This window comes from Branchiostoma floridae, chromosome 4, assembly GCF_000003815.2.
Source record: "Branchiostoma floridae strain S238N-H82 chromosome 4, Bfl_VNyyK, whole genome shotgun sequence".
Classification (NCBI taxonomy): domain Eukaryota; kingdom Metazoa; phylum Chordata; class Leptocardii; order Amphioxiformes; family Branchiostomatidae; genus Branchiostoma; species Branchiostoma floridae.
Genome location: NC_049982.1, coordinates 29,014,612 through 29,041,814, shown reverse-complemented (window position 1 = coordinate 29,041,814; position 27,203 = coordinate 29,014,612). Strand labels below are relative to the sequence as shown.

The window sequence follows — 27,203 nt, the reverse complement described above, 5'->3', positions numbered from 1 at the left end:
TGCATACCAACAAATAAACACTGGTACAGTAAAGTAAATTTTGATGTTTGTGAAACTACAGTCAATGTCAATGTCAATCATTATTTTGTTGGAATCCTGTATTTGAGGAAAATGATTAAGGATTAGTCGACCATTGTTTGAGTTGCTTTGTAGTAGAAATATGCGTGCTTTTTTAGAGCATGTTTGGTTATGTGCATGGCATGTTTTTCTATGTTCCTGTTTTCTCAAATGCAAATGTGTTCTTTACAGTACTGTTAACTATGAAAAACCCTCATTGCCCAGTAGATACAATATAAATATTTCGCATTGTTGTCAAACTTTAATTCTTGCTTCCTGCGGACTCCACTCCTTTTTTGATCTTTATAAAACATATACTATTCATGTACCTATTTCATGACACAGCCTAAGGTAGAAATCTGTAGTTACAATTGCAATGGACTGGGAGACCGCAGGAAGCGAAATGAAGTTTTTACTTGGTTAAAAGACAAATCTTACAAAATGTATTGTTTACAAGAGACCCACTCCACACAAGCAGTGGAAAAAGAATGGCGGTCCGAATGGGGGGGAGACATTTTCTTCAATCATGGTTTAAGCAACAGCAGAGGTGTAATGATCTTATTTAAGGCAAATATTTCCTATACTGTCCATCAGACCTTGAGTGACAACTCCGGTCGGTGGATTTTGTTGGATGTTTCGTTAGAGTCTACACGTTTCTGCATAATCAATATTTATGGCCCTAATTCGGACGACCCTTCTATCTTTACAAATTTGGAAACTACTTTACAAAGTTGCACAGATCCTGGATCATCCTTTATTGCTGTAGGAGACTTTAATACTGTTTTAAATTCAGACATGGACAGAACCGGGCATCGATTTTCTAGCTACCATCCTAAATGTCTTCAGGCAATTAACTCTTTTTGCGCAAATCTCGATTTAATAGACATTTATAGACATAAGAATGCTAACGAAAGGAGATACACTTGGAGACGTCGTTTTCAGGCCAGCCGCATTGATTACTTTTTAATATCTTTCTCTCTAGTGTCTTCCGTACAATACGTTAAGATAGAAGATAGTTTTAGATCTGATCATTCCCTTATTGGAATTTCACTTATCACCTCACCAATACCCAGGGGTCAAGGTTTCTGGCGACTTAACCAAGATTTGTTAAGTGATCCAGTATTTGTTAGAGAAACCTCAGACTTCATAAAATATTTTTTCCTTTGTAATAAGGGTTCTGCAAATCCTCATATTGTCTGGGACTCTTTTAAATGTTGTGTTCGTGGACACATCATTAAATACTCTTCTTGGAAATATAAACAACGTAAAAAAGCGGAAAATTCTCTAGTTAATGAAATCTGTAGACTGCAAGTAGAGTTAGACTCTGTTCCAAATTCAACAACTTTTGATAAGTTACAAGAAAAGAAACATGATTTAGAAATTTTGTATCAAATAAAATCTAATAATATGATTGCCAGTAGGAGAGCCAAGTGGATGGAGCAAGGGGAGAAATGCACAAAATTTTTTATGAATTTAGTTACTAGGGATAAGGCCAGGAAGAATATGTTTAGATTTGTAACGACAGATGGTCAGGTTAAAACTAATCCGCTGCATGTTCTTGAGGAGCAAGCTAATTTCTATCAAAATCTTTATTCATTTGAGGAGCCGCCCATGTCGGTGGACGACGATGTTTTTGAACCCTTTTTCCCGACATCTAATCGTGTGTCTTTGTCTCCTGAGCAGCGTGGGGGGTGTGAGGGTCTGATTACTGAGGGGGAACTGAAGGATGCAATTAACTCTTTCCCCTCGGGGAAAGCTCCTGGTCTTGACGGCCTTTCAGTAGAATTTTATAAAGTTTTCTTTAATTGTTTAAAGCAGCCTATGCTTGAGTGTTTTAATTTTTCTTTCAGTGAAAAACAGTTAACTGGTACTCAAAAAGAAGGTTTGATCTCTTTGTTACTTAAACAAGACCCATCGGGACAGGACAAAGACCCTTCATATATAAAGAATTGGCGCCCTATTACCCTCCTTAACTGTGATACACGTGTGTTATCCAAATGCCTCGCCCTTCGCATAAAAAATGTTATCTCAAATTTAATATCTTATGATCAAACTGGTTTCCTGCAGGGGCGATGTATTAGCGATAACATACGGAGAATTTTAGAAATTATGGAATATTATGAGATTATGGAATATTATGAGAAAAAATTTTCCTGGCAGACTTCGCCTGGCAGACTTCGAAAAAGCCTTCGACACCATCAGAGTAGAATTTATTGTTAAAGCACTTAGATATTTTGGTTTTGGAGACTCTTTTATAACATGGATTAAAATTCTTTATAGTGACATCTCTAGTAAAATTATTAATTATGGTTATATTTCCAAGCCCTTTAACCTGTCCCGTGGGGTCCGACAAGGTTGTCCTTTATCTCCGTATCTTTTTATATTAGGAGTTGAATTGCTTGCTAGTAAAATTAGAAATAATATAGAAATCAAAGGTTTAGACACTTTTGGAATTACATCTAAAGTCTCCCAGTACGCGGACGACTCTAATTTTCCCCTTGCTCCCGAACTTGGCTCTCTATACGCGTTGGTTAAGGATTTGGAGATTTTTAACCTTCTATCTGGTTTACGCTCAAATTTTGATAAATGTAGAATATTACGGATTGGATCTCTAAGCGGTACAAACTTCTACTTACCTTGTTCTTTCCCAATACTTTGGACAGATGGCCCCGTTGACATTCTTGGAATTCATATTCCGAGACATATGTCCGACATTGTTCATAGTAATTTTGATAGAAAATTCGAAAAAATAGACAAGATTCTAATGTTATGGAAATCTAAATCCTTAACCCTTATGGGAAAAATTATCTTGGTTAATACTTTAATCGTCCCACAATTTATTTTTCTATTAACTTCTCTCCCGACACCTCCCTCTGACTTCTTTGATCGATATGAGAAAAAAATATTTAAATTTCTATGGGGAGATGGACCTGAGAGGGTTAAAAGAAAAACTTTGTACGCCGTTCTTGATCAGGGAGGCTTGAAATTAAGAAACTTGCGGGCCGTAGATTTTACCTTAAAAGCTTCTTGGCTACCCAAACTATATCTAAATAAGGAATGGTTTTGCTCAAAGCTAATTCTTTTATCAAATTCCATCTTTCGTACTGACTTGTTTCCCTTTGCGCAACTTAACAAAAAGGATTTTGAATCTCTTTTAGGTAAAATATCCCCTTTAAGTACATTCTTTACCCATGTTATACAAGCATGGTTGAAGTACCAACTTAGGCCACCTGAGGAGGCGGTTGAGGTGAAGCAGCAGCTTCTGCATCTAAATTCAAATATAACTACCAGTGGTAAGCCTTTCTTTTCACAGGTATTTCTTAGTAGGGGGGTCATATTTGTAAACGACATGTTAGACGCAGAAAACAGCTTCTTATCATATGTTGATTTTGTTACAAAATTTGGAGTAGTGTGTCCTGAATTCAAATATAATCAACTTATGTCTGCTATTCCCCCTTTTTGGAAGGCTAAGCTGAAATTGAATTCTCCATGTTTGGGTGTCTGTCTTCCTGTATGTAGAAACATAGGCTGGCTTCGTAATTGTAATATTAATAAGTGTCTGTATCAATTCTTCATGAACGAAGCCAGTCTATGGGGCTCATCTGAAAGAATTAAACTTTCATGGGAAGAATATTTTGACACCCCACTACCATGGCAAAATATATATAGTTTACCTTATAAACTTTCGATTGATTCATATACTCGAATATTTCAATATAAACTATTATTCAAATTTTTACCTTGCAATAAAATATTATATTTATGGGGTTTGATAGACTCCCCATTATGTAACCTCTGTAACGAGGAAGAAGAAACAGTCGTCCACCTTTTTTGGGACTGTTGTGTAACTTCAAATTTTTGGCGTCAGGTGGACGAATGGTTTTTCAATATAAATGGTACTCATTTGCATATTAATGCTCTCAGTATAATGTTCGGTATTTCTAGTGATCGTTGCCCGGTTCTGTCGAATCTTATCCTCCTTTTAGGCAAAATATTTGTTTTTAAAAATCGTAAGCATTCTTTGAATCTGTCTGCTTTCATATCCTTTGTTTCATACTTTTATAAATTAGAAAAAAACATAGCAATTCGGCAAGGCAAACTGCTTAAACACAGGGGGAAGTGGGGAAACTTAAATAACTTATTTTCTGTCAGCACCATATCTTAAACAAATGTATAGTGATATTGTTGAATGAATATGGGCAAAGGGGTTTAGGACTAACGTTAACTGTTGTTACTGGTTCTTGCTTTTATTTTGTGGTTTTACATGTGCTTTGTTTAACGTATCTGTAGCTGCCATGCTTTCTTTTTGTTGTTTGTTTTGCAAAAAGTAATAAAGAATGATTGAAAAAAAAAAAAAGGATTGTAGTCAAAACATATGTGAATGAATGCCTTACCCATCGTTTCTGAGTGTCGGCGATGTACCCAGCGTTGGCAGGCCTCTCCATAGTTAAGCCATGGATAGGTTCCCGCCCCGATTGTCGGTAGGCCATCCACGGGGCGTTGTACCACGGACGCACCTTGTTTTTATCCACACGAAAATCGCACTCGGTGTTTCCCTCAAAGCAGTAGTGGAGAACGGTCCACAGGTACTTCTCAGGCTCCGTCTTGAAGTCTACCTTCATCCAGGGGAGTTTCTTGCGGTCCTCCCCGGGCAAAGTGGAGGGATATTCATAACTCAGCTTGAACAGTTCCTCTTGGTAGTTGTTCGGGGCCTTGTTGTAGGCCGGCTTGAAGGCTTGCGTTTGGGCATCATCCTTCCACGACGTAACGGCTGACACCTTCCTTACTCGGTAACTCACGCCCCCTATCCCAGCCGCACCGGCCGCAGCAGCAACGGCGACCACACGGGACCATTTTGTGGCTAACATGGTCAGGATCAATGTGACAATGCCGCAGTGTAGGAAAGACTGTCTAGTACGCGTACCGAGCAATGTCTAGACAAAAATGTCAACCCACCTTAGGGCACATACTTCACCCCACTCCCACTCGCCAGAGGGGGGTAAAGATCTTCACCTATTTAGCATAATGTTGCATAAGTCGGCAATACATACCTGTGTTCTTTACTAAAACTGTCTGGTCAAACACTTACGTATGCATGCACGCGGAAAAGATGGAATTACCCATCTAATAATGATGCTTTGTGACGTTTATATGTGCGAGGGTAGGATTGCTATCTTTTGTATCCACAGGATTTAAGGACATATATGGACGCCATAACTGCTACAGTGATAATTGTGCAATGAGACATGATAATTCTTCAGACATGGCTCTGTTGTCGTACGTGTCGAAGAAAAAAAATGATCTACTTGAGTCAATCAAATTAGTACCATTCTGGTCAACATGGCAGAAACGATCGCAATTGTGTATTCTGTAGAAATGCAGAGTTTTATTGCAGACAATAATTTGCTATAGTCACAGCCAAGGACAGTCAGAATGACAAATTGGGGCGCGGTCACAGAGGTCGTGCGATCGTCGCACGATTTTGATGCGGTAGTATTTTCCAGACTGTGAAAGAACCAATCACCGACATGGATCCAAGACAGCCTTTTGTGTAGAAAGGCAGCTATACTCTAAAGGAAGCATGCATGGCTGTCCCATAAAACGCCCGAATTCGAAGTTAGCAACCCTACGACGACCGCAAGACCTGTGTGACCGTGACATCAGTAGCCGTAAGCTATTAAGATGACTTGGCAAACAAAAGAATACTTGTCCCCCAATAACCTCTTAAACCATTTCCGTCTCAAGTCACTCCGTTACCAAGCAACGCCTCAATAAACGTCGCTCACATTTTTTTTAATATGAGAAGCACCACCTACCTGTCTTGCGCAAAAGTACAGTTTTTTTAAAGAATTTTAATTGCTATTTTGACGTGTCGGAGCAGCATTTAGATGTGCTTGCCTTAAACCTTGGGTTACAGTAATCTGTACATCTTGTTTTCACCTAAACCGGAACAGAATGCAAGAAATAGCTTTTTTCGATACTCAACCACTTGTGTATGCTGCAGGAAGAAAGGGGTAGTAACTGTACGAACATCTAGATAAAAATCGAATCGGACTGAGCCCCCCAAACCAAAGACATTCACATATGACGAACAGCTGTAAAGTCACGCCTCTACAATTGCCAAAGTAGCTACCCACGTTTAGAAAAGAAAGAGAAATGCTGCTGATAGTCCAGGTAGTGCGCTGTAGAAGTCATGCAGTCTAAAGAAGGGATGGGGAATGTCAAGAAGCATGTAAAACGTAGATATAAGTAAAACATAGCATAGCTTATCATTCTCTCTGTAAGTAACTTACTTCATTTAGCCCCAATGGAACATGAATATGCAATAAACTTCATTGTCATTGTTAAACAACTCTTCCGTTTCCTCGCCTCTGGGCGCTGGGAAAACAACATCTTCAAGCATTCTAACTTTCCTCGCTCACTGCACCTCCATTCATTTTTCTCCGAGGCCGAGGGGAACTGAAACGTGCGTATCCATTTGTTTTTATTTGTTTATTTGATAATCTTGTAGAGTAGACTCTTCGATTACAAAAAAAGATATACACACGGCTTGGATACAACGTCTTTTTTTATTCCTCGTTGCTTCATTCCTTGCCACTAGTTAGAATATCCTCCATATCCTCGGTTGACACTTGACAGACAAGTGTTAGCGCGGGGGGGGGGGGGGGGGGCCTTTCCAAAAGTTAAAATGTTAGAAAAAAACCGTCACCTGGTTAACCTAGCTATTCACTCTAGCCACCTAATGTGATATATAATAGTTGATCAAATTCCTACATTTGTTTGCTACACAATACATCATCACTTAGGACTAAAGATTATAACTTTGGAAATATCAAATCTCTATAATTTCTAAACTAAAACTACAAATGAAAGGGTCTTTTTCAGACTCTATCTGGCTACAACTCAGAAAGTGGACATTTTCGTCATCTACCCCCTTTTCAAAACGCCATATCGATAACCATACAATGAAAGTTTAAGCATCACAACGAAGTGACTCCAAAAGATACAGACGTTTCTCTTGGATCAAAGAGAAGCAAAGATCAATATGCTCAATGTGGGTCCTGAAGCACAGGACACAGACACGCAGGTAAAACTGATCGGAAAGTACGGCGGGCGTCATGAAGATTTTCCCGTCAGAATTCAGTCCGTCCAGGAGCTGTTGGTTGAAGTTGTTGATGTTGACGCCAGGTGGCGCTGTAGCACGGAACAGGACCACGGACAGCTCCGGCTCCAGTGGTAGCTCGAACTGACCAGTTTCTGTGCGGAGAACAAGTGCGTGATTTATTGACGAAGAATAAGAGCAATATAATAGAAAACTAACTTACTATAGCTAGTATGATTCATATAATCTAAAAACACCTAAAACACATAATCGCTGAGCAATCAAAATTCTTTCCAGAAAACGCCCTAGAAATCCATGCTATAAATAATGATAATGCATTGACGGAAGTTTCATATTACCTTTTAGTTTCCCGTAGAAATACCGTGCCAGTAGAAGTTTCTCTTTCAGTGCCTCACGGAAAACCCCAACACCAAACATTTTCAGTGGAAGCCACATCTGCGCACCTCTGTTGAGAACAGGTAAAGAACATAACAGTCGATACTTCGCAAGGAGGAAGAGCAATACAGTTTAGTTTGACTGGTGCAGTAGCCTAGGAGGTAGAGTACTTACTCTACAGGACAAGGAACACCAATGGCAGACTGTATACGGGCTATTGTGTAAAAATATGCAAGTTCAGGGTGTCATAGTCTCCGTGAACAATCCAGCTCATACTTACCCCATACAGTTGCGTGCTATCTCAAATGTCTGATTTAATAAAAGAAAATTATGACTCGGGCGGCAGTACTAACAAAATGCCGCCATCTTGGTTTCTGATGACGTCAATTTAGAGACAGACCACTTCAAAGTAGGGGTCTGCACAGGCCTACAAAATGAACCAAAACCTTGTTTAAAGAAAAAAAAACAAATTTGAACGGATGTACTCTGCACTGTCTCATCAATATGAATCTTTAAAATATATTTTCAATGAAAAGGGCTTCTATAAGTATGGAATCAAACTTGACCACCTGCGTGGATAAGTGGCCATTGCCCTGCATTCTGGAGGTCCCGAGTTCAAATACTAGCCGAGTACGGCAAAGCCCGTATAGTGCTTATTACTCCTCCTCTCTAGCATTTATAAGAAGGAGTATGGTACATAATAATATGCACACACAACTAACAATTGCCTAACTCCCTGCTGCAGGGATAGAACTGTGTAGCCTAAGTATGCTTTAAAGGTGATCTCTACACAACAAAAGGGAACGAATAATATATTGTAACCTATTTTGTTCTACACTTTAGTAGAGATAAACTTAAGTTTTATCCGTTTCCAACGTAATTTCCAATGCAGATGATTTAAAGACTTGTTGAATGAACGGCTGTTTTTTGGTGAAGAAAATATGCATGGCTATGAAGGAGCAAAAGAGTCAACAATCGTTAACAAACTATCGTAGAGTGGAATTTGTTATCACCAAGCACAGTAGGGGCATTTTCTCTGGATAGTTTAAAGAACGCTTGCAGATAGATGTGCAAAAGCTAGGTTTGACAGGTCGTTCAGTGTAACATAACCAGCTGCTGCTGCACCGCGTGGCTGCGAAGCTGGTGTGTTACGCCGAAGGGTGGTTATACCGGCTATATAGATACAGATGCAGAAAGATACAGTTACCTGAATGGCCTGGTGAGTTCAAAAGAAAGTTCGGATGGATTCAGATGTTCAGCTGTGAACACTTGACATCCCTTGAAGCAGCTGGGAGTCTGCTCCATAGAACAACACTGCCGGAGCTTCTCTCCATCTCTCACCACCAGAACACTTACACCATATGATACAAACAACCCTAAAATGAGGAGGATTAAATAAATAAATTTTTAGATAAATAAGGAGGAAAATATATATCGTGTATGAAAATAGCATTTCGCATCATGACACTGCTTGCTAACGTCCGTCGTAGGCAGCCACGTAATTAACTCCGATGTACACGTACAATTTCAGCCATTCAGCCATGCTGTGGCAAGAGTGACAGAATCAAATGTTCTCCAACAGCCTCCATAACCTGCGCCAGACAGCTAATAAAGTGTGCATGTTATATGACAGACTGCCGAAAATGGCCTCACTTTGTAATTGTACGACCACTATACGACTATTGTACGACGAGTGTGAGACTAGGTCCCTAGAAAAGAATACGACTCACATTATGTATAAACCAAACATTTACATACATACATACGCACCTTTGTGTGGATTAACCACGATTGAATCGCTCCGCTCCACACCAACAAACAGCTGTTTCATTTCGTCACACAGAGCGAAGAACCCTCCATACGCGGCATCAACGTGGAGCCAGAGTTGGTGACGGTCACACACATCAGCGATGTCGTTCACAGGGTCCACACTTCCGGTCAGCGTGGTGCCCAAAGTTGTCGCAACCAGGAAGGGCAACAAACCGGCCTGGGTAGGGAATTGACAACATGTCTCAAGACATCACAAAACGCTGAACCATCGGAAAATCACTCTGAATCATGGTAGATAATGTAGAGATAGCATAATTTTCTTGTTTCTGCATCACTTCAGGACAGTCACAAGACGCAAATGATTGAATGATAGATAAACTTTGTATATAATGGGCCAGACCTCTGGCCTTCATCAGTATACATGTACTCGTAACTTATGACACGCCTGCTAAGAATACGTGACCTCACAGAATTATGACGTCAGCAATGGGTCAAATGTGGCTGGAAGTCGATATCGTCCCCCTTCCCAATTCAATGATGGTTGGCGGGAACCTTTTAACGTCCCCGTGAAAATGGCAATGGAATGTACCTAAACATAAAAGCCTAGGTTGAGGTTAAGTTGAAGTAATTGTGCTTTGTGTCGCTTTAAACTTAACTCTATCTAAAGGGGGGGTGGGGGGCTGTGGGCGGAGTGGGTGGGTTGGAGGCGCTAAAAGTGCCTGTGCCAACTTTGGCGTCGAATAACTGCCGAACGACGTGTGCTAGGACTACGAAACTTAGTGACTTTTCCGAGAATATTGTTGGCAATAATTCTGCGAAAAATATTAGATTTTTCGTGTTACCATGGCAATGGGTTTCTGGCAGGATATTTTGCCAAATTTACTAATTTCAGTTTAAGGTACTAAGTAACCTGGAATAGTCAATGTTTTGTCTAATACCTAATAAAAGTATAGCGGAAATTCCATATTTAGACGGTTTTGGCCCAAAATATGACATTATGACGTCATAATTACGTCATATTACGTCATAACGATACCAAAATTACAGAAAATATAAAACTTTATCAGGACATCATTCCCTTCAAATTTGGGGATCGTAACCCAAGCCGTTTTGAAATTACGAAGGGGGGTCAAAAGACCCCTTCTTGCCCCAGGAATCCCCCCCAAAACGGTCCAGATAGGGTTAAGAGTCGAAAGTATTTGTCTCAAAACGTGCAATCTTTGAACGATGCTTGAATCTTAAAAAAGTTGAATCTTAAAAGATACTAAAGTATAATTGGACTAGTCTTACTTCCTTATCTTCCTTGATCTTCTTTTCAAGAGCCGCTGCTGTCATTTTAAAAGACTGGTCCATTGGAAGTGTCTTCAGAATGGCTTCCCTCATTCCAACGGCTCGAAGTCCCTTCTCTAGAGCATAATGGGTGAGCTCGCTACAATAGATCACGCATCTATATAGAGAAATTATAGACGTTACAAGTTTCATTATTTATCTACAGTTGTTGTGGTTTATCCTTAACCCTTATCATTGAAGTAAAAAGAAACACAGCAAACTTTCTACCATGTCGTTCCTTTGGAATAGATGAAAATCTCACCACCACGACCGACGCGTTTGGATATCCCTTATTCTGACTGGTCAATTTCCTGTGTATTGCTCCTTCTGATTGGTTCTGGTGTCTGGTCTAACGAAAAAAAAAAACATTTCCTGCTATTCTATGTTTACGGCGTCGTAACCAACATGAGATGAAGCCTTCTGGTCGGTCGACGTCACCTGCAGGGCTATATGATAATCAGAAGAATAGCATGTTCCCATGAGAACCCAGCTGCTTTGAAATGTCAAACAAAAGCCCTGTCGTACCTGCCTACAATCCACCAGCGTCAGCCAATCAGATAGTCCCACGCAGTATTTGAGAAAAAGTTATCGGCCAATCACGTTGCCTCTAGCTCTTGACCATATGTTGATTGGTAGACGACTGTCCAGCTGTGTATACGTAACGCAGCAGGAAGGACGGATCGCAGTCCGTTACGACAGGGTCTTTGTTTGACAGTTGCAAGCGGAGATTCTTGCTTGAGTGGGTAAGTTAAACACAAATGTTACCTGTGGAAGTCTGCGGCTTTCAGCTCCCTGCTGTCCCGTGCGACAGCTAACGCTGTGAGAGTGGCGAGAGAAGCTCCTGATGAGATGTTCCCAGCGTGCCCTGCGGGGTACCCGAACAGGTCTGCCACCCATTTGATCAGCTTGTTCTCCATTTCAACAATTGCTGTGATCTTCCCATGGCCATGGACCCCTGGTTTGAAACATACATTGTTGTTATATTTTAGCCATACCATAGGTATGGTGAAGTATATTGTATTCGTAATGTTTCTTCTTCTAGATCTTCTTTCTTTCTCCTGTCAAATCTTCAAAACACGGTATCCCCGTCATTACTGGACCGAATGACTGGAAATTTGGCACAAGGGTAGAGTGGGCCAATACCCCCAAATGTTTTTTTTTTTCATTTTCTTCATATCTGCCCCTAAAATGATTTTATTGAGGTTTTTTGGTCATTTTTAGACCAAAACTGTATATGTTGGACCCCTGGTTTTACAACTGAATGACCTGAAATTTGGCACAGAGGCGCCTTGATCATATGCGCACATGGATTCCATATCACTTTTGGCATACAATACAACAACATGCTTAATTTTGCCATTTTTGGCCATATTTTGTTTTACAAAAAAATGACATTTTTGGCTCCTGTACCCTGGTTTTACAACCAATTGAGCTGAAATCTGGCCCAGGAGTGACCTCTACATATGCGCACATGGATTCAATATCATTTTTGGCATACAATACAACAAAATGCTTAATTTTGCGACTTTTAGCCATCTTTTTTTACAAAAAAAGGACACTTTTGGCTTCTGTAAATTGGTTTTACAGCCAAATGACCTAAATTCCGGTACAGGGGTGCACTAGATATTCATTCAAATGACCCATTTGACTCAAATGACTGCATTTTTGGCATGAACCACTTCAAAATGATTTTTTTTTTAATTTTTTGTCGTTGACCCCATTTGGAGGCTTTGCAGAACTGTATGTCAATATAATTTGATTAAAAAGGTAACCAATCGCTTAGCCTAAGTCGATATCATGAGGAGGATTTGGCAGCCAATCAGCGAGCCTGGTGTTAAATGGAAACGTCCATTCTTACACGGAGTTTTTTTTCATTCATCTTTGGACTGCATAGTGATTATGTAGAGTCTTTCAGTGGGTGCATTTTTAGACTAGTCTACTTTGCAATTTTACATGGGGTGTAGTGGAAGAGTCCATTCTTGCACGGAGGGGGTAGTTTGCCGTGGATGGACTTTCGCCCCACCTTGGCAAACTCCATTTCCCGGCATTTAGAGAGCCCTTAACCAACTTTGAAACTAACCATCCAGCCCCCCTCCCCCTAAAATGAAAGCAAGTCCCACTCGAAGTCTGCGAAGGAGACGAAACTTTTGAAGGCTAGTAGTAGGAAATCTCGCCTAATTTGCAATGGTCAGTCCTTAAATTAACGTCATCAGAAACCAAGATGACTGCATTTTTTAGAACTTCCACCGGTCAAGATTTTTTTTTTGATTGCATCGACACTGGTACCGGTGTCGATGCAAATCGACACCGTGGCTGGTGTCGATTCATTCTGAGCAATCAGATGAGCGATGCACATGTCTGGCCGGAATCTGTGTGTTACGGCGTCATAACCAACGTGGAACGGGACCTTCTGATTGGTCCGCGGCGCCTGGCTATATAATAATACGTGTCTTACATGGGCGCGTTCATAATGAACCTGCTTGAAATATATTCATACATGCATGATTCATTCTTTGTTGAGCACATTTACCCTTCATCATTTAAAAAATTTCCCAACAACCTCTAGACATACAGTCTTTTTTATGGCAACGACAAAATGCAGTTAGCCAAGCATCGCAACAGGCACTTTTTAGCTGCCACCAGTCAACCGCACAACTCAGAACCCAGGACTATGTACCTCCGACCTAGCGCGCGGCTGCCAAACTTTACCTGCTAATTTCTTCAGTTCCAAACAAACATTTACTAATGTAACTTTTGAGATTAGTTCGGCTGGCTAAAAGGCTAAAACACGCGTCCATATGCAGCCTTTTAGACTACACACTCGGAGTAATACATCAATGAGACGATCGAGAAGACATACCTGAGTATGTAGCCAACGTGGCCGGAATGTAGGCTCCCAAGGATGCGGGATATGTACCGCCGCCGCCCGAAACATATCCAAAGAATGTCGGATGGCCTGGGTTCGTCCCGGCATTCACCAAGTGGGCATTGAAGTCTTGCAACACCAAGTCTGTGCAGATACAATGGAATCAAAGGTGAAGCCTACGAAAGCTGTGGCAACTGTTAAGAATTTTACTGACGCGAAAAAGAGTGCAGCCTCTTTGGTAATCAAACAATATAGGATAATATGATTCTACTACATGCAGGGCCTCTTGATCTTGCTTGCAGTATCATAATATGTTAAGGTGGGTGAGTACATATTCAAGTCCGTATGTGGTCCGTATGGAAGTTTTAGCCTTTACCAGCCTCCACACGGAAAAATAGTAGAAATTAGACAAATAAAAACAGACAACATGCCAAACTGGCCAGCTAACTCGTTTGGCGTGTTATGCGTCTATGTTTTTTTTTTACAATTTCTACAATTTTTCCAGCAACCTGTTGGGCCTGGTACGTAGAGGCTAAAAATTCCATACGGACCTCGTACGGACTTGAAAATGCACGAACGCTAGATCCACCCTTATAGACTGATAGCTAACCTTACAATAAGTTAAGTTCTTTGTCTTCATTGTTAAATGCTTTAAACAAGATAAAAGAAACATGCTTTTGGGCAAAACTTTGATCATATTGTTACGTAAATCTATCAATTGACCAAGGTTAGCAGAAGCGTGGTTAGTTGGTTATTTTGGTCAGATACTCACGAAAAGAAATCTTTCTGCACACCGATATGTTGTCTGCTTATTGTATGAACGAATTTACATTCATTGAATTTGACAATCAAAGTTTGCAATTTACCATGTTCAGTTGGTTCTTCTTTGATCTCGTCAACAGCTGGAAGACTTCCCTTGTCCGCCGTCTTGACCGGTCCCCAGGTCAGGTTTCTGATGTTGTCATCATACGTGTTGACCATCTCCATGGTCCTACTGGTCATCTTTTCCCGCTCCACCTGTGGAACCTCTAAAACAGAGGTTTTCTCCTTCAGATCCAGTAAGGTCTGATGAAGGTGGTCTTCTTGGGTTTGTTGCATCTTCTCCATTTCTTTTCTTACTGGCTGTAACAAACGGTTGCCATGGCAACACGAAGAAAAGGAAAATTTTTCATGCTTTGAACTGTTCCCAACAAAATTTTAGGAAAACATTTAATTACAGATCAGTCAAACTGTGGAATCTGCTACCCAGAGATTTCAAGATTGTCTCCGATACAAGATTGTTAAAAAAGATGATAGACAATTTCTACAAATCATAATGGTTTTATTGTACATAACCCTCTGACCTCATGACTTCTTGACTTTATGTACAAAATTTATGTATTTGCATCTGTTTTGATTGTATGATATCTGTCTATCTACTTGTACAATGTATATACTGTGTGTGTTTTTAATGAGCCCTGGAAAATGAGCTCTTTGAGCTGAAGGGTATCACAATAAACTCAACAATAGACTCAACTCAACATAATTTCCTGTACCTGGCAGGGATGTGTGCATGCAGCAAACTCTTCAAAATCCACTGCCCCAATTACAAAACATTGTATCAATGTTCGAACATGTAATAGGCTAAGGTCACATTTCCACAAAGGGGCCGGCCGGGCAGCTTTCAGGAACGATAGTTAGGACATAAAAGACAACAAAAACACAAAACGGACCGAAAATAATTCTACGGCATGCACTGTGCACATTTATTGGCATAAACTTAAATTTTTCTTTTCCGCAAACAGGCCGGCCGGGCCCCGGGTAGGAAATGTGACGTAGGCCTTACACGTGCGTATAAGTCCATGTCGGGTACATATGGTATTCTTAGTGTCTACCAGGCTCCAGGGGTCGTTGGAAATATTATAGAAATTGGAGAAATATAGACACATGCATGAAGAGTTATAGCTGTCCGAGGAGCATTGTATGTAACCCAGCTAACTCAGCTAACATGTTGTCTGTCTGTATAGAGCGTCCGTCGTACTGATCAAAAGGGTTGGGGTCCTTCCCGGTGTGTGGAGATCAATCAATCAATCAATCAAAAATGGTTTATTCTTAAAAACAAAGTACGGGTAGCCAGAGGCTGAATTGTGACTTGTTTTACATTAAAATCTCTGCTTACATACGAACATACATAATCAATTTCTAGCACGTGATTGCACTTTTAAAACAAACGATTGCTGTTTAAGTGGATAGTTCATTTAACATGAATAAAAAACATACATGATTTACAGTTCGTAAACATTTTCATTCTTTTCCGTTCAGTAGCCTTAGCATTGATGGTACAGGACTGTTACGGAATCTTGTAGTACGGAAGGTAGGTACGGTCAGTGTTTGTGAATTCCGCAGGTAATTACGGCCATGCGTCTGACCACGGGTTTGCGGTAACAGGTGTGCAGTTCTTTCTGACTTCTGCATAGTGGATGCAAACCTACGACAGAGGTTGGTTCTTCTTTCCTCTAGTGTTTCAAGTCCGCACTGTTGCAGGGCTGATGTGTAGTCAGTGTAGTGTCGCCCGAGGATTGTTCGGCAGGCGCGTCTCTGCACAAGTTCCAAAGTTGCTGTCTGTTTGCGTGTAAGACTATTGTGGTACAGACTATTGTGGTACACAATAGATCAAAACTATTCACTGTTTATCATATCGGGTAAGTAATTCCTCACTCCTAGTCAAAATTGGGGCTAGTGCCATGGTGTTTCAGACCTGGAATGGGGATTTCGCTAGTACACTGATATATACTAGTATATATCTAACCTGTACCTCCAAGTAGGTAATGGGGCGTCACATCTTGAAGGTATTGTTTCTTGAAGATCTCTATGGGGACAAACAGTTGGAGTGTCTGCCCTCTTACAGATCGGCTTAAAAATTAATTTAGATACTAGCTTCACTGTGGATAAGCAAAGAAAATCTTACATTACGTACTCACCATAAGAAAACCCGCAAACTGCTGGGGCAAATAGAGTTAGTACTGACCCGCTTTTTAGAAAATGAAACAATTAAAAGTCGTTCTACCGGTTTTGGCTAATGTAAGCCCAAGGCATTACCTTATTTAGACAACTATCATGTCGCATAGCGCACAAAATTTATTTGGCAACAATATCACAAAGTTTGGAAAGTTTTCCATTTGTGTGTTGCCATGGCATTCTTCTTGAGCGCTTTCTTGGAAGCCTCATTGATTTTGAAGGATCCCGACACCTTAAAGCTAAAACAAATTTGCTTCAGTCGTCTGTTCTTGAAGTTGAAAGAGTGGAACTTGGAATGGAATATACCATATGCGGACGGCCAAGGGATTTCTTGTTGAACCAGAAAGGCAAATTTTCGCGTAAATGCAGAATGTTTTCCCGTAGTTTTTGTCACACTTCTCGCACACAATACCATACCATTAAGCTCACCATAGGTATTCATGTTCACATTTACTATATATATATAACAGCTTATTATGTTACAATTTTGACTTTATATCTCCGTACACAAAATAAAGCGCTTACCAATAACCTTTCGATCAGTCCCCTGATCCTTCTGAAGTTGAAATGATCCAAAACCTAAGTCACACATCCGGAACGGAAGTGTGACGTCAGCAAAGGGTCAAAGTGCACGGATATAAGGTCTTAGAGTTGTTACATAATGCTGACTACCGTCACAGATGAACTTACATTCAAGCATAACAGCTGATATCAAAGCTAAGCTCTGATTGGCTACAAGGCGAAAGAAGGAGAAGAATAAAAAAAGAAGAAAAAGAGCATACCAGCAAAAACAATATGTTTTCCCTACGGCAAAACACAATAATAGCCAGTAGAACTGCCTGATTCCAGCCTTACCATTGTCAAAGTTCCGAGCGTGACCCGACAGCAGACGACGTCTGACGAGCTAGTGCCGAAGGCACCCGAGGATCCCCGAAGCGAGCTAATGGCGACTTTTACGTAAAGGACAACGGGAAATAATGACTCGTGCTTACTCGTGCATTTCCGGAGCGGGAGCATATAGCGGCGGCTTTGGGTCCTTTTGTCACCAAAACATTCCAGGGCATACCCTTCGTACTTTTACTCTTTTTAACAGTTTCCTGCACCGTAAGTTGAATATTCAAACTTATATTCAAGTCACTGACTAGCCAAATACTTCAAGGGGTGTACGATTTAAGAATTCATTGTTATACAGGCCATCAGGTGTCGGTTTGATGTGTAATACTTGCTATATAAATATAAGTCATCCTTAAGCTTCGCTCACTTGGTGGTTTATTCAGTTATTATATGAACGGACCATTGTAAGACACCACATACACCCCAGAGCGGGTAACTAACCTTATATTATTACTATACATATACATATATACAGTAGAAACCTGCAAAAGGACATTCTAGTGGACAACCTCAAGCCAACCGTACTTACTCACACCACATCTTCATAAAAGACGCTATAGACGCATAGTTCCCGTTCAGAACTACTTTATTCAAGCCCACCACCATTGACCTTTTAACCCTGTATTTCAATGTCGACAAATTCTTCAGATTCTGTCAAATTGATTTTAAAACATTAAGAAGAGAGGAAAAAAATTCAGACTTAACAAATCCAATCCTTTAAGGTTGAGTTCAAGACATTATTTCCCTATGTCCCTTTGAAACCAAACACCAGATTTCCAAATAGAATATGAAAGCATTATATAGATTTTTCAGATGTGCTATTCTTCTTTAATGAATTGTACCTTTCACAATTGTCTCCTAAATCTTAAAATCATTTTGTTGCTGCAAACTTAAGATATTTTAAATTTTCCAATTGGTAACGTATTTTCCGTATTATCCATTTATTGTTGAATAAGATATAAAATAAGGTCATAAATAAAAGGACTCATTGCTAGACACCATACATCTACAATGAACGGAAATGTAAAAGTTTTGCCATCCCTGCCTATTTTGAAACGCCATACCATTCAGTGATAGTTACTATTAGGCATCACAACGAAGTGACTCCCAAAGATGCAGACGTTTCTCTTGGATCAAAGAGAAGCAAAGATCAACATGCTCAATGTGGGTCCTGAAGCACAGGACACAGACACGCAGGTAAAACTGATCGGAAAGTACGGCGGGCGTCATGAAGATTTTCCCGTCAGAATTCAGGCCGTCCAAGAGCTGCTGGTTGAAGTTGTTGATGTTGACGCCAGGTGGCGCTGTAGCACGGAACAGGACCACGGACAGTTCCGGCTCCAGTGGTAGCTCGAACTGACCCGTTCCTGTGCGGAGAACGCCGACTTGATTAATTTTTATTGACGATGAGTAAGAACAAAAAAAATAATAGGAAATTGAATCACGATTCTACCTTCTTTTGCTTAATATACTCATAATCACAATCTTAGCTATGGTTCTAAAACTAAGGAAAAAACAGATGGTACGGAAGTTGCTTTTTCACCTTTCAGTTTCCCGTAGAAGTACCGTGCCAGTAGAAGTTTCTCTTTCAGCGCCTCACGGAAAACCCCAACGCCAAACATTTTCAGCGGAAGCCACATCTGAGCAGCTCTGTGAAGAACAAGTCAAGAAGATACAGGTTTATGCTTTCGCAGTGCGGAAGCTTTGTTGATCAGCATGCCATTTTGACCGCCACCCTACAATAGCCAACACTGTAATAGTGTTGTTGCCAAATATGGCGGCCATTTTGGATTTCCCGGGGTCATTGCACCAAAACAAGGCTAAGCAGTCTCCATTGCATTAAGCTATATTATAGGTAGGCCATCTTCATACAAGTCCACCTTTTCCAACGTCACTTCAAATGGTGATAAGCCAGAGAATTGCAAATGATTCAAAGATTGTGTGTGGTAGGAAAACTACAATTCAATATTAGGAGCTTAGGAGAAAACGATAGTTTTACCTGTAGGGCCGGGAAAGTTCAAAGGAAAGTTCAGATGGAGCCAGATGTTCTGCTGAGAACAGCTGACATCCCTTGAAGCAGAGGGGTGTCTGCTTCATGGAACAGCACTGTTGGAGCTTCCTTCCGTCTTTCACCAACAGAACACTAACTCCAAAGGGTAGGAACATCCCTGTGATAAAGAGAGAAGCAATACTATGTGACATGTATGAAGACAGAAGGTCAATTTTGTTGAAGAGTACCAGTCACGTATGAATACATTTAATAGTATATACTTCAACCAGTGACCCATTTGAAAGACCTAAAAACGTACCATGCAAATTTTCGATGTCATAGCAGCACATCTTGTTCACAGTACGCCTTTAAAAAGTGTCACTGATTGAAATATATTCTAACAGAAAGTTATTTTTCCATGTAGCATGGTCAAATTCGTTGTAGGGTAGCGAATAACTTTAATACCGTAGAATTTTTAGGCATTTGCTATCAGACCACATTTGGCATTTACGGCGGCCATTTTGGATTTCCCGGGGTCATGCACCAAACCGAGGCTGCAGCTGGGCATTCTCTTATATAGCACTGACATCACGGGGGAACTAACAGCCCCATACCATGTGTCAGATGGCTTAATTTTGTACGAGTATTAAACGTACACAACTGCCCACAAACCCTCAGTTGACGACCGTCCAGTTTGAAAGAGTCCCCAGTAAATGCGACACACATTTTATATAAACCAAACTTTTAAACAACAGTACCAGTAAAACAGTAGGAATGGCAATGGCTAACCAAGAAACTCTCAAACATAGAACGTGAAATTGATTAATTCATTTTCCATAGAACTGTACGCACCTTTGTGTGGATTAGCCACCATCGAATCGGTCCGCTCCAAACCGACGAACAGCTGTTTCTTTTCCTCACAGAGAGCGAAGAACCCTCCATACGCGGCATCAACGTGGAGCCAGAGTTGGTGACGGTCACACACATCAGCGATGTCGTTCACAGGGTCCACACTTCCGGTCAGCGTGGTGCCCACAGTTGCCGCAACCAGGAAGGGCAACAAACCGGCCTAGGTGGGAAATTGACAAAAGTAGGCTTAACGTAAGTAATATGTGTGCAAGGCATTGAACCAACACAAAATCACTATATGGACTTGTGATTACCCTATTACTCAGTCACGTGAACCCGAGGAAGCGTGACGTAAGATGTGGGTCAAAGGTGGAAGGAAGTCGGTATTGTCCGCCATCCCAATTGAATGAAGGTTGGTCGGCACCTTTTAGCGTTGCGGTAAAACAATGTTTTGTGTTGCAAAGAATTCTCCATAGAAGGAAGTTGAGTTTGAAACATCGGTCCTGTTTTCTTGTAGCTTATAGTATAACTGCGAAAGTACTTAATATGCTAAAAGCAACAATCTTTGAATAAGGCCTGAATGGAGGAAAAGGGTATGTGTGTATAATTCAAAATCTAGTTAGTAACTACGGAATTATGACAAAATAAAACTTTACCTCACCAACGCTAAAGATGGTTGGAACTTGCACAAACTTACACACGGAATGGACCCGTCTACTGCAGCTTTCGGGACGTGATATCAGAAACACGTGACTGTAGCAGTTAGTCGTAGGTACCAGATAACATGTTTAGTGCTGGGCGGTGAGTTTAAAGGTATACAGCCTTCTTCACACCTCTCGGGAAAGCCCAGGATTTTGACTGTCTGGACACAAGACCAGTGCTACTCAGGTTGTTTGGAATCTACGAACCGATGCTGCTCTCACCCACCTCCAATGTCACGTCACGGAAGCTACAGAGATAGGTCCATTCCCCGAACAAGGCTCACGGCGTCAGTCGAAAATTTGACTATCCCAACTATCCTCATTGCTGGTTAGCGTTTATTCTTTACCAACACAGATGAGCTTTCATGCAAAGTTACGAAATTGTCTTACATCCTTATCTTCCATGACCTGCTTTTCAAGACCCGCTGCTGTCATCTTGAACGACTTGTCTACTGGAACTGTCCTCAGAATGGCCTCCCGTAACCCAACAGCTTGAAGTGCTTTCAGCACCACAAAGTGGGTAAACTCGGTACAGTAAATCACACATCTATGGAGAGAATCATACATACTACAGGTTTAATTGTGTGGGGTTTTTTTTTCAGTTATATAACAGTTACTGTTGTCATTTCAGTCATAGAAATCCAAGCATAATCTACGAGGACATTCCTCAGCAATAGACAGCACAATCTGAAGAATACCAAGCTCTCTTAATCACATTCTAGCTTCGTTAGAGCTGGGCAGCCGTCAGCCAATGAGATAATCTCCTTCCTGTTGTTGAAGGGTAAGATATCGACCAATCATAATGCCGCTTGACCGTGAGCTGATTGGTTGACAACGGCTGGCTAGCTCTACCGCATTGAGAAGGACGGAAAGCGGGCCGATATACGTCAGGCTCTTTGCATGACATGAGCATTCTCCTACGCAGAGACATCCAACGGCGCCAGCAATCCGCCCCTTGTCTGTACTCTGCCAGCTCAACCGTCACCATCAGTTCCTGACCACCCTGCTTATTAGTATCAATGTGCTTACCCTTATATATGCGAGATCCCTTTTGAAAACTGAAAGGACTATTCTCTGATTGGCTGACAGCTGGTTTGTGGCGACGCCTACAGGAACTGATGGTGACGGTTGAGATAGCAGAGTACAGACAAGAGGCAGTTTGCTGGCGCCGTTTTAATGTCTCTGCGTAGGAGAATAGACATAAGAGTACTAGGAAGAAAGGCTGAGCGAAGTTAAAGTTTACCTGTGAAAGTCTGCGGCCTTCAGCTCCTTGCTGTCCCGTGCGACAGCTACCGCGGTGAGAGTGGAAAGAGAAGCTGATGATGAGATGTTCCCAGCATGCCCTGCGGGGTACCCGAACAAGTCTGCCACCCATTTGATCACTTTGTTCTCCATCTCAATAATTGTTGTGTTCTTCCCGTGGAACCCTGTTTTCAAATATACCGATACTTCTTCTTATATCAATATTTATATATGACGAGATAGTTATGAATAATTGAGTACTGATGAACATTCACCTTTGTTGACGAGCAATTTACTAGACCCGCATGCGTACTCCCTAACCAAAGTTCGGTCACAACATGTGTAACACTACTTCACCATTATCCGTCGGGTAACCTATATCCGTCCGTTTTATGTAAAGATAAGGGTTTTAAGGATCTCAACATGATCTGTCGGCGTTGTTGGATTGCAATAATTTCACAGGATGATTTCTCCTTTTAAAGGCAGTTTGAAACTACCGTCCGTTACATTGATATCCCTTAATACCATGTTTTTAGATAAAACGGATATAGGTTACCACGGAGATAAAGGTGAACTGAAATGATGAATTGAATTGTGAGAAATTTGTTAACATGCAAATTACTAGTACTTGATGCGTATCTCCTAACCAAACTTCTGTCATAACGTACGTGAAACACTTTGTTCTCCTATATACGAGTGGTGACCTATACCTGTCCGTTTTATGTAAAAGCAGGGTATAAAATAGGAATTTCAACTTGACGAACGTTGGTTTCAAATTGCAATATTTTTACAATTTTGCAGTCAAGTTGATATCCCAAATAACCCTGTTTATAGATACAACGGATATAGGTTACCACGCGGTTAAAGGTTGACTTGCGTTATATGTGTCATGTGTGGATGTACACCTGTGAATGTAGAAAAGATCGCCGGAATGAAGGCACCCAGGCCTGCGGGATATATTCCACCGCCGGTCGGAATGAAGGCAAGGAAGGTGGGATGGCCGAAGTTCAACCCGGCATTCACCAGGTGGTCATTGAAGTCTTGCATCACCGAGTCTGAGTGGAAGAGACAATCAAAGCAATGGTAAAGTTAACCTTTTTTTACAACGAAGAAAGTGGAGTAGATCAAGGGAGGGAGAGAGTGACAATGCCCTGCCATGAGAGTGAGACAGAGAATTCTATGACATTCTTGTCTATATCTAGGGGCATTTTATATATCTATCCTTGCCAAGAAAGGAAAATAGGCCTATCAGCTTTCTACTACAATACTGCAGAAGTTTTGGCTCTTATGTTATAAAGTCGTTGTATGGTTTGGTTCTCGTCTTATAAAGTCGCCATATCTATCTATCTATCTATCTATCTATCTATCTACCTATCTATATCTATATATAATTCCTAATTGTAGTATGTAGATAGGATAATTGGTTCGCATAAAAAGCTAATTTGCATAGTTAATGAGGGACGTTTATAAATTCATTGCCCAGTCCATTATATGACTCTCAAGTACGTAGCCTATAGCTACTTTGAACAACTTCCTTTTTTCGGGTAAAACATCATTATACGTAACTCGCAAAGGTCGTTTGTTAAAGGTATGAGGTTGCGGAACTCTAGTTTTCTGATATTATATTAGGCTTAACTGGTATTAACTGACACCCGACATAAGTCATAAGTCTAGTATCTTTAGATTGATTAAGGATCGGCTGCAGCAAAGTTAGTTCTTGCACCGATACACTCTTACTCACGGACGAAAAGTTTTCTGCGATTTCAATGCGTGTGGAGTTATAAGACTACATGTGAAGTTATAAGACTAGTTCACCTTAATCTATCAGGAAACCGATATCCAATTTTTTTTTAACTACTAAGATACCTAGGGATATCAGGCCAATGGAAGTGGTTTTAAACTGCAGTATAGGGCTGGGTATCGGTACAGTGTACCGGTACAAAACCGGTTTTTCTTATTGGACCGGTCCAGAAAAACCGGACCTGAAAAAATTAGGTGGACCGGATGTTGGACCGATTAGAAAATTAACAGATTATTTTATCAGGCATTCACACGTTTTGGCGCTTGCAGGTGGAAGAAAATAAAAAGAGTGAAGTAGAATAGAGTTTATAGTAAATTTCTACCACGTTTTACAGCCAATCGTACAGGTGCAGTAAGCGTTGAAGGATTTTAAAACGCTAGTGTAAGTCTAATACTCCACCAAATAGATCTCTTTGTAGTGAAATGGACCATTGGTATGAGTCATACTGCATCAGGTCCAGGTTCAGGTCCGGACCTGGACCTGATCCTTTGGACCTGAACCGGACCTGGACCTGAATTTTCTGTACCGTTACCCAGCCCTACTGCAGTATTTTGAAGATATTGCCCCTCGAGTTGCCATCCCTATGAACCCTTTTGAACCACGGGTATATGTAACCCTGGGGGCCCGCGAATAAGGGTGAACCAGAGTCATATTTAGACATGAAAAGTGTTAATTCAACTTCACATCACAATACCATTGTCAGTTGGACCTTCCTTGATCTCGCCGATAGCTGGAGGACTCTCCTTGTCCAATGTCTTCATCGGTCCCCAGGTCAGATTTCTGATGTTGTCATCATACGTGTTGACCATCTCCATGGTCCTACTGGTCATCTTTTCCCGCTCCACCTGTGGAACCTCTAAAACAGAGGTTTTCATCCTCAGATCCATTAAGGTCTGATGAAGGTTGTCTTCTTGGGCTTCCTGCATCTTCTCCCTTCCTTGTCTGTAAGAAAAAAAAAGATGAATTGCTGAAAACAAGCCTCTTTTTCTCCTCATTGGTCTAAAACAAATCATAAGAGGAATATCGATATGATATTAATTAAGCAGAGGAGACCTCATTGGCATATTATGCAATAACACTATATCATTATTTTTATTTGTGGTAAATTCTATTGGCATCGGAAAGCCAAGAAAATACAAGAGTTCGGAGACCTCATATCTCCATGAAATAGTCCGATTATGTAAATGACTTCCACATCTGCATAATCTATGCTTAGTTAATTACACCTGTAAATAACATATGCTGGTCTCTATGTTGATTGTCCAATCATTTAGATTTACCACATCAATGAATTATGGCACTTTTACATTAATTATGCAAATTAGGGGCTTATTTGCATTATTGGAGTCTGCTTATGTTCCACCTGCCACAAACTTCATATAAGTATTTGAGTTCTGTAAAGGAAACACTGTAAACACAGATTTTCCTAATTAAGTATGCAAATTGTCAGTTTGCATAATTTGCACTTTCTGATGTGCATCTCTGTCTAAGCTACGTATATACAAAATATCATGTAAATGTGTCATTTTCTTCTTCAGTTATCCTCCTTAGAAGATTTTGCCAAAAAAGGTCCCTGCAGTTCCAGCGCAACCTGCTAGGGTAGGAAAATATACACCACATATTCTTTATGTCACACACTATCTACCATTCAAAAATCAAGACCATAGCACATCCAGTTCAAAAGATCCAAAAAACGAATTTCTGCTGCAGTACCAAGGTCACATACCAGGGTGCCCAAAATTGACCTTGACCTTTGTCTTCCCAACACCTACCCATACCAAATATCATTGTAATCCATCGAGATAACACAATGATATTATAACCCCAATGTTTTAAAAAACGGGGACATTTTTAGGGGGCAATTTTTTTTTTAATTTCCCAAAAATTGGGGTCCCCGGGGCCCCCCAAAAAATGTCCAGCGGGGGGAGCCAAGCCCCCCCCCCCCCCCCCCCCCCCAAGCTCCAATGTTTGGCAGTCCATAGTGGGGTAAACGACCTGCATTGCCCTAGGCGTAATGTCGGTGCACTGAGAAGGAAACAAGTCAAAATTTCAAAGGTTTTCACAGCTTTAACTACTACATTGATATAGTCGCCTGGTTGAAGAAGAATGGAGGCGTGAACTGTCATGTATGCAACGTTTGTTCGTTTCCCGTCAACTGGGTATTCATGCCTGAAACCCAAAGACAGTGCTCTGTATATTGCCCTCCTTCTGAAAGTTTTCCTGAATGTCTAGAGACAAAAGCATCAACGACTAGACCAAATGGCACTTTGGGATTCAAAAGATCATGAGGACCACATTTTGCACTAACGCTATTCAGACCGAGTACGTTTTTCTTATGCCTCCACCAACTCAATGTCGTAAACTTTGTCGATTTTCAGGAATTGTTGATATAGTACAGGAGCCAAGTCCTGAAAGAGGCCTAGAAATGTGATTTCGTTGCACCCACTTTACAGAAAAGGTTTGACCTAATTTTGTGGTAGAGGGGTCTTTGGTCCATCACCCAGCATGATTTTTATGCCCAAATTGTGGTATCACTTTTTTGCTAGCGAAGCATTAAGGTAGAACACTTAAACTACATAAGCGAAAAATTCATTTTTCAAAGGGGGAGGGGCAAAAAATTAAACATCAATGATTTTCGATGAAAATTGGTAGGCATATAAAACTTTTCATTGGAATTACAAAAAAAAAAAAATGTTTCCCAAAATTGTACTTTGGTGTAAAATTATGGCCCTAAAAAGTTCATTTTTTAAGCAATTTTGGTACTAAAAAACGAGATGTTGACGTTACATAATCAGGCAATTATTTGTGTCACTTATGGGGCCTTGTTTGATACAATATTTGGAATGGCCTAAATATTCACATTATTCTAACCTTAAAATCATCGAATTCCGACTTTTCTATAAAAAGATATGAGCGTTTGAAGAATTACTTACCCTCAAGGCTATTGTCGGAAAAGCGTTGCTAGGGCCGTTGCTAAGGATGGTCTAGAAGGCTTTCCCACATAAATACGACTCCTAAGTCATAGTTTCAGACTTTAATTAAACTGTTTGTCCTTAACATAATGAATATATAGTATGTAGTGACTATCAAGCTATCAATTGTGAAAGGGTTTTATAAATTTTAGTTTAGAAACCTTATTTCTCACAACATGACTATGCTATACATAATGACAAAATTATTGCTACGGAGGTCGCTATGATAAACGTGGA

At 40.6% G+C, this 27,203-nt stretch overlaps 2 protein-coding genes across 2 annotated transcripts in view; both read right to left on the bottom strand.

The window, feature by feature from the left end:
- LOC118413499 (tryptophan decarboxylase-like) overlaps nt 1–16,623 on the bottom strand; it is a 34,121-nt gene extending 17,498 nt beyond the window's left edge. The window contains exons 1-8 of the mRNA XM_035816940.1: nt 16,481–16,623; nt 14,387–14,642; nt 13,515–13,664; nt 11,420–11,609; nt 10,616–10,772; nt 9,326–9,542; nt 8,763–8,931; nt 7,519–7,625 (exon numbers count right to left, since the gene is read on the bottom strand). Coding sequence (XP_035672833.1) covers nt 7,519–7,625; nt 8,763–8,931; nt 9,326–9,542; nt 10,616–10,772; nt 11,420–11,609; nt 13,515–13,664; nt 14,387–14,642; nt 16,481–16,483 — 1,249 coding nt within the window. The 5' untranslated portion in view covers nt 16,484–16,623. The remainder of the gene's footprint in view (nt 1–7,518; nt 7,626–8,762; nt 8,932–9,325; nt 9,543–10,615; nt 10,773–11,419; nt 11,610–13,514; nt 13,665–14,386; nt 14,643–16,480) is intronic.
- Nucleotides 16,624–18,347: 1,724 nt separating this feature from the next.
- LOC118413733 (tryptophan decarboxylase 2-like) overlaps nt 18,348–27,203 on the bottom strand; it is a 10,900-nt gene continuing 2,044 nt past the window's right edge. The window contains exons 2-9 of the mRNA XM_035817261.1: nt 24,689–24,936; nt 23,099–23,248; nt 22,195–22,378; nt 21,342–21,498; nt 20,254–20,470; nt 19,411–19,579; nt 18,955–19,061; nt 18,348–18,778 (exon numbers count right to left, since the gene is read on the bottom strand). Of these exons, the coding sequence (XP_035673154.1) occupies nt 18,495–18,778; nt 18,955–19,061; nt 19,411–19,579; nt 20,254–20,470; nt 21,342–21,498; nt 22,195–22,378; nt 23,099–23,248; nt 24,689–24,936 (1,516 nt within the window). The 3' untranslated portion in view covers nt 18,348–18,494. The remainder of the gene's footprint in view (nt 18,779–18,954; nt 19,062–19,410; nt 19,580–20,253; nt 20,471–21,341; nt 21,499–22,194; nt 22,379–23,098; nt 23,249–24,688; nt 24,937–27,203) is intronic.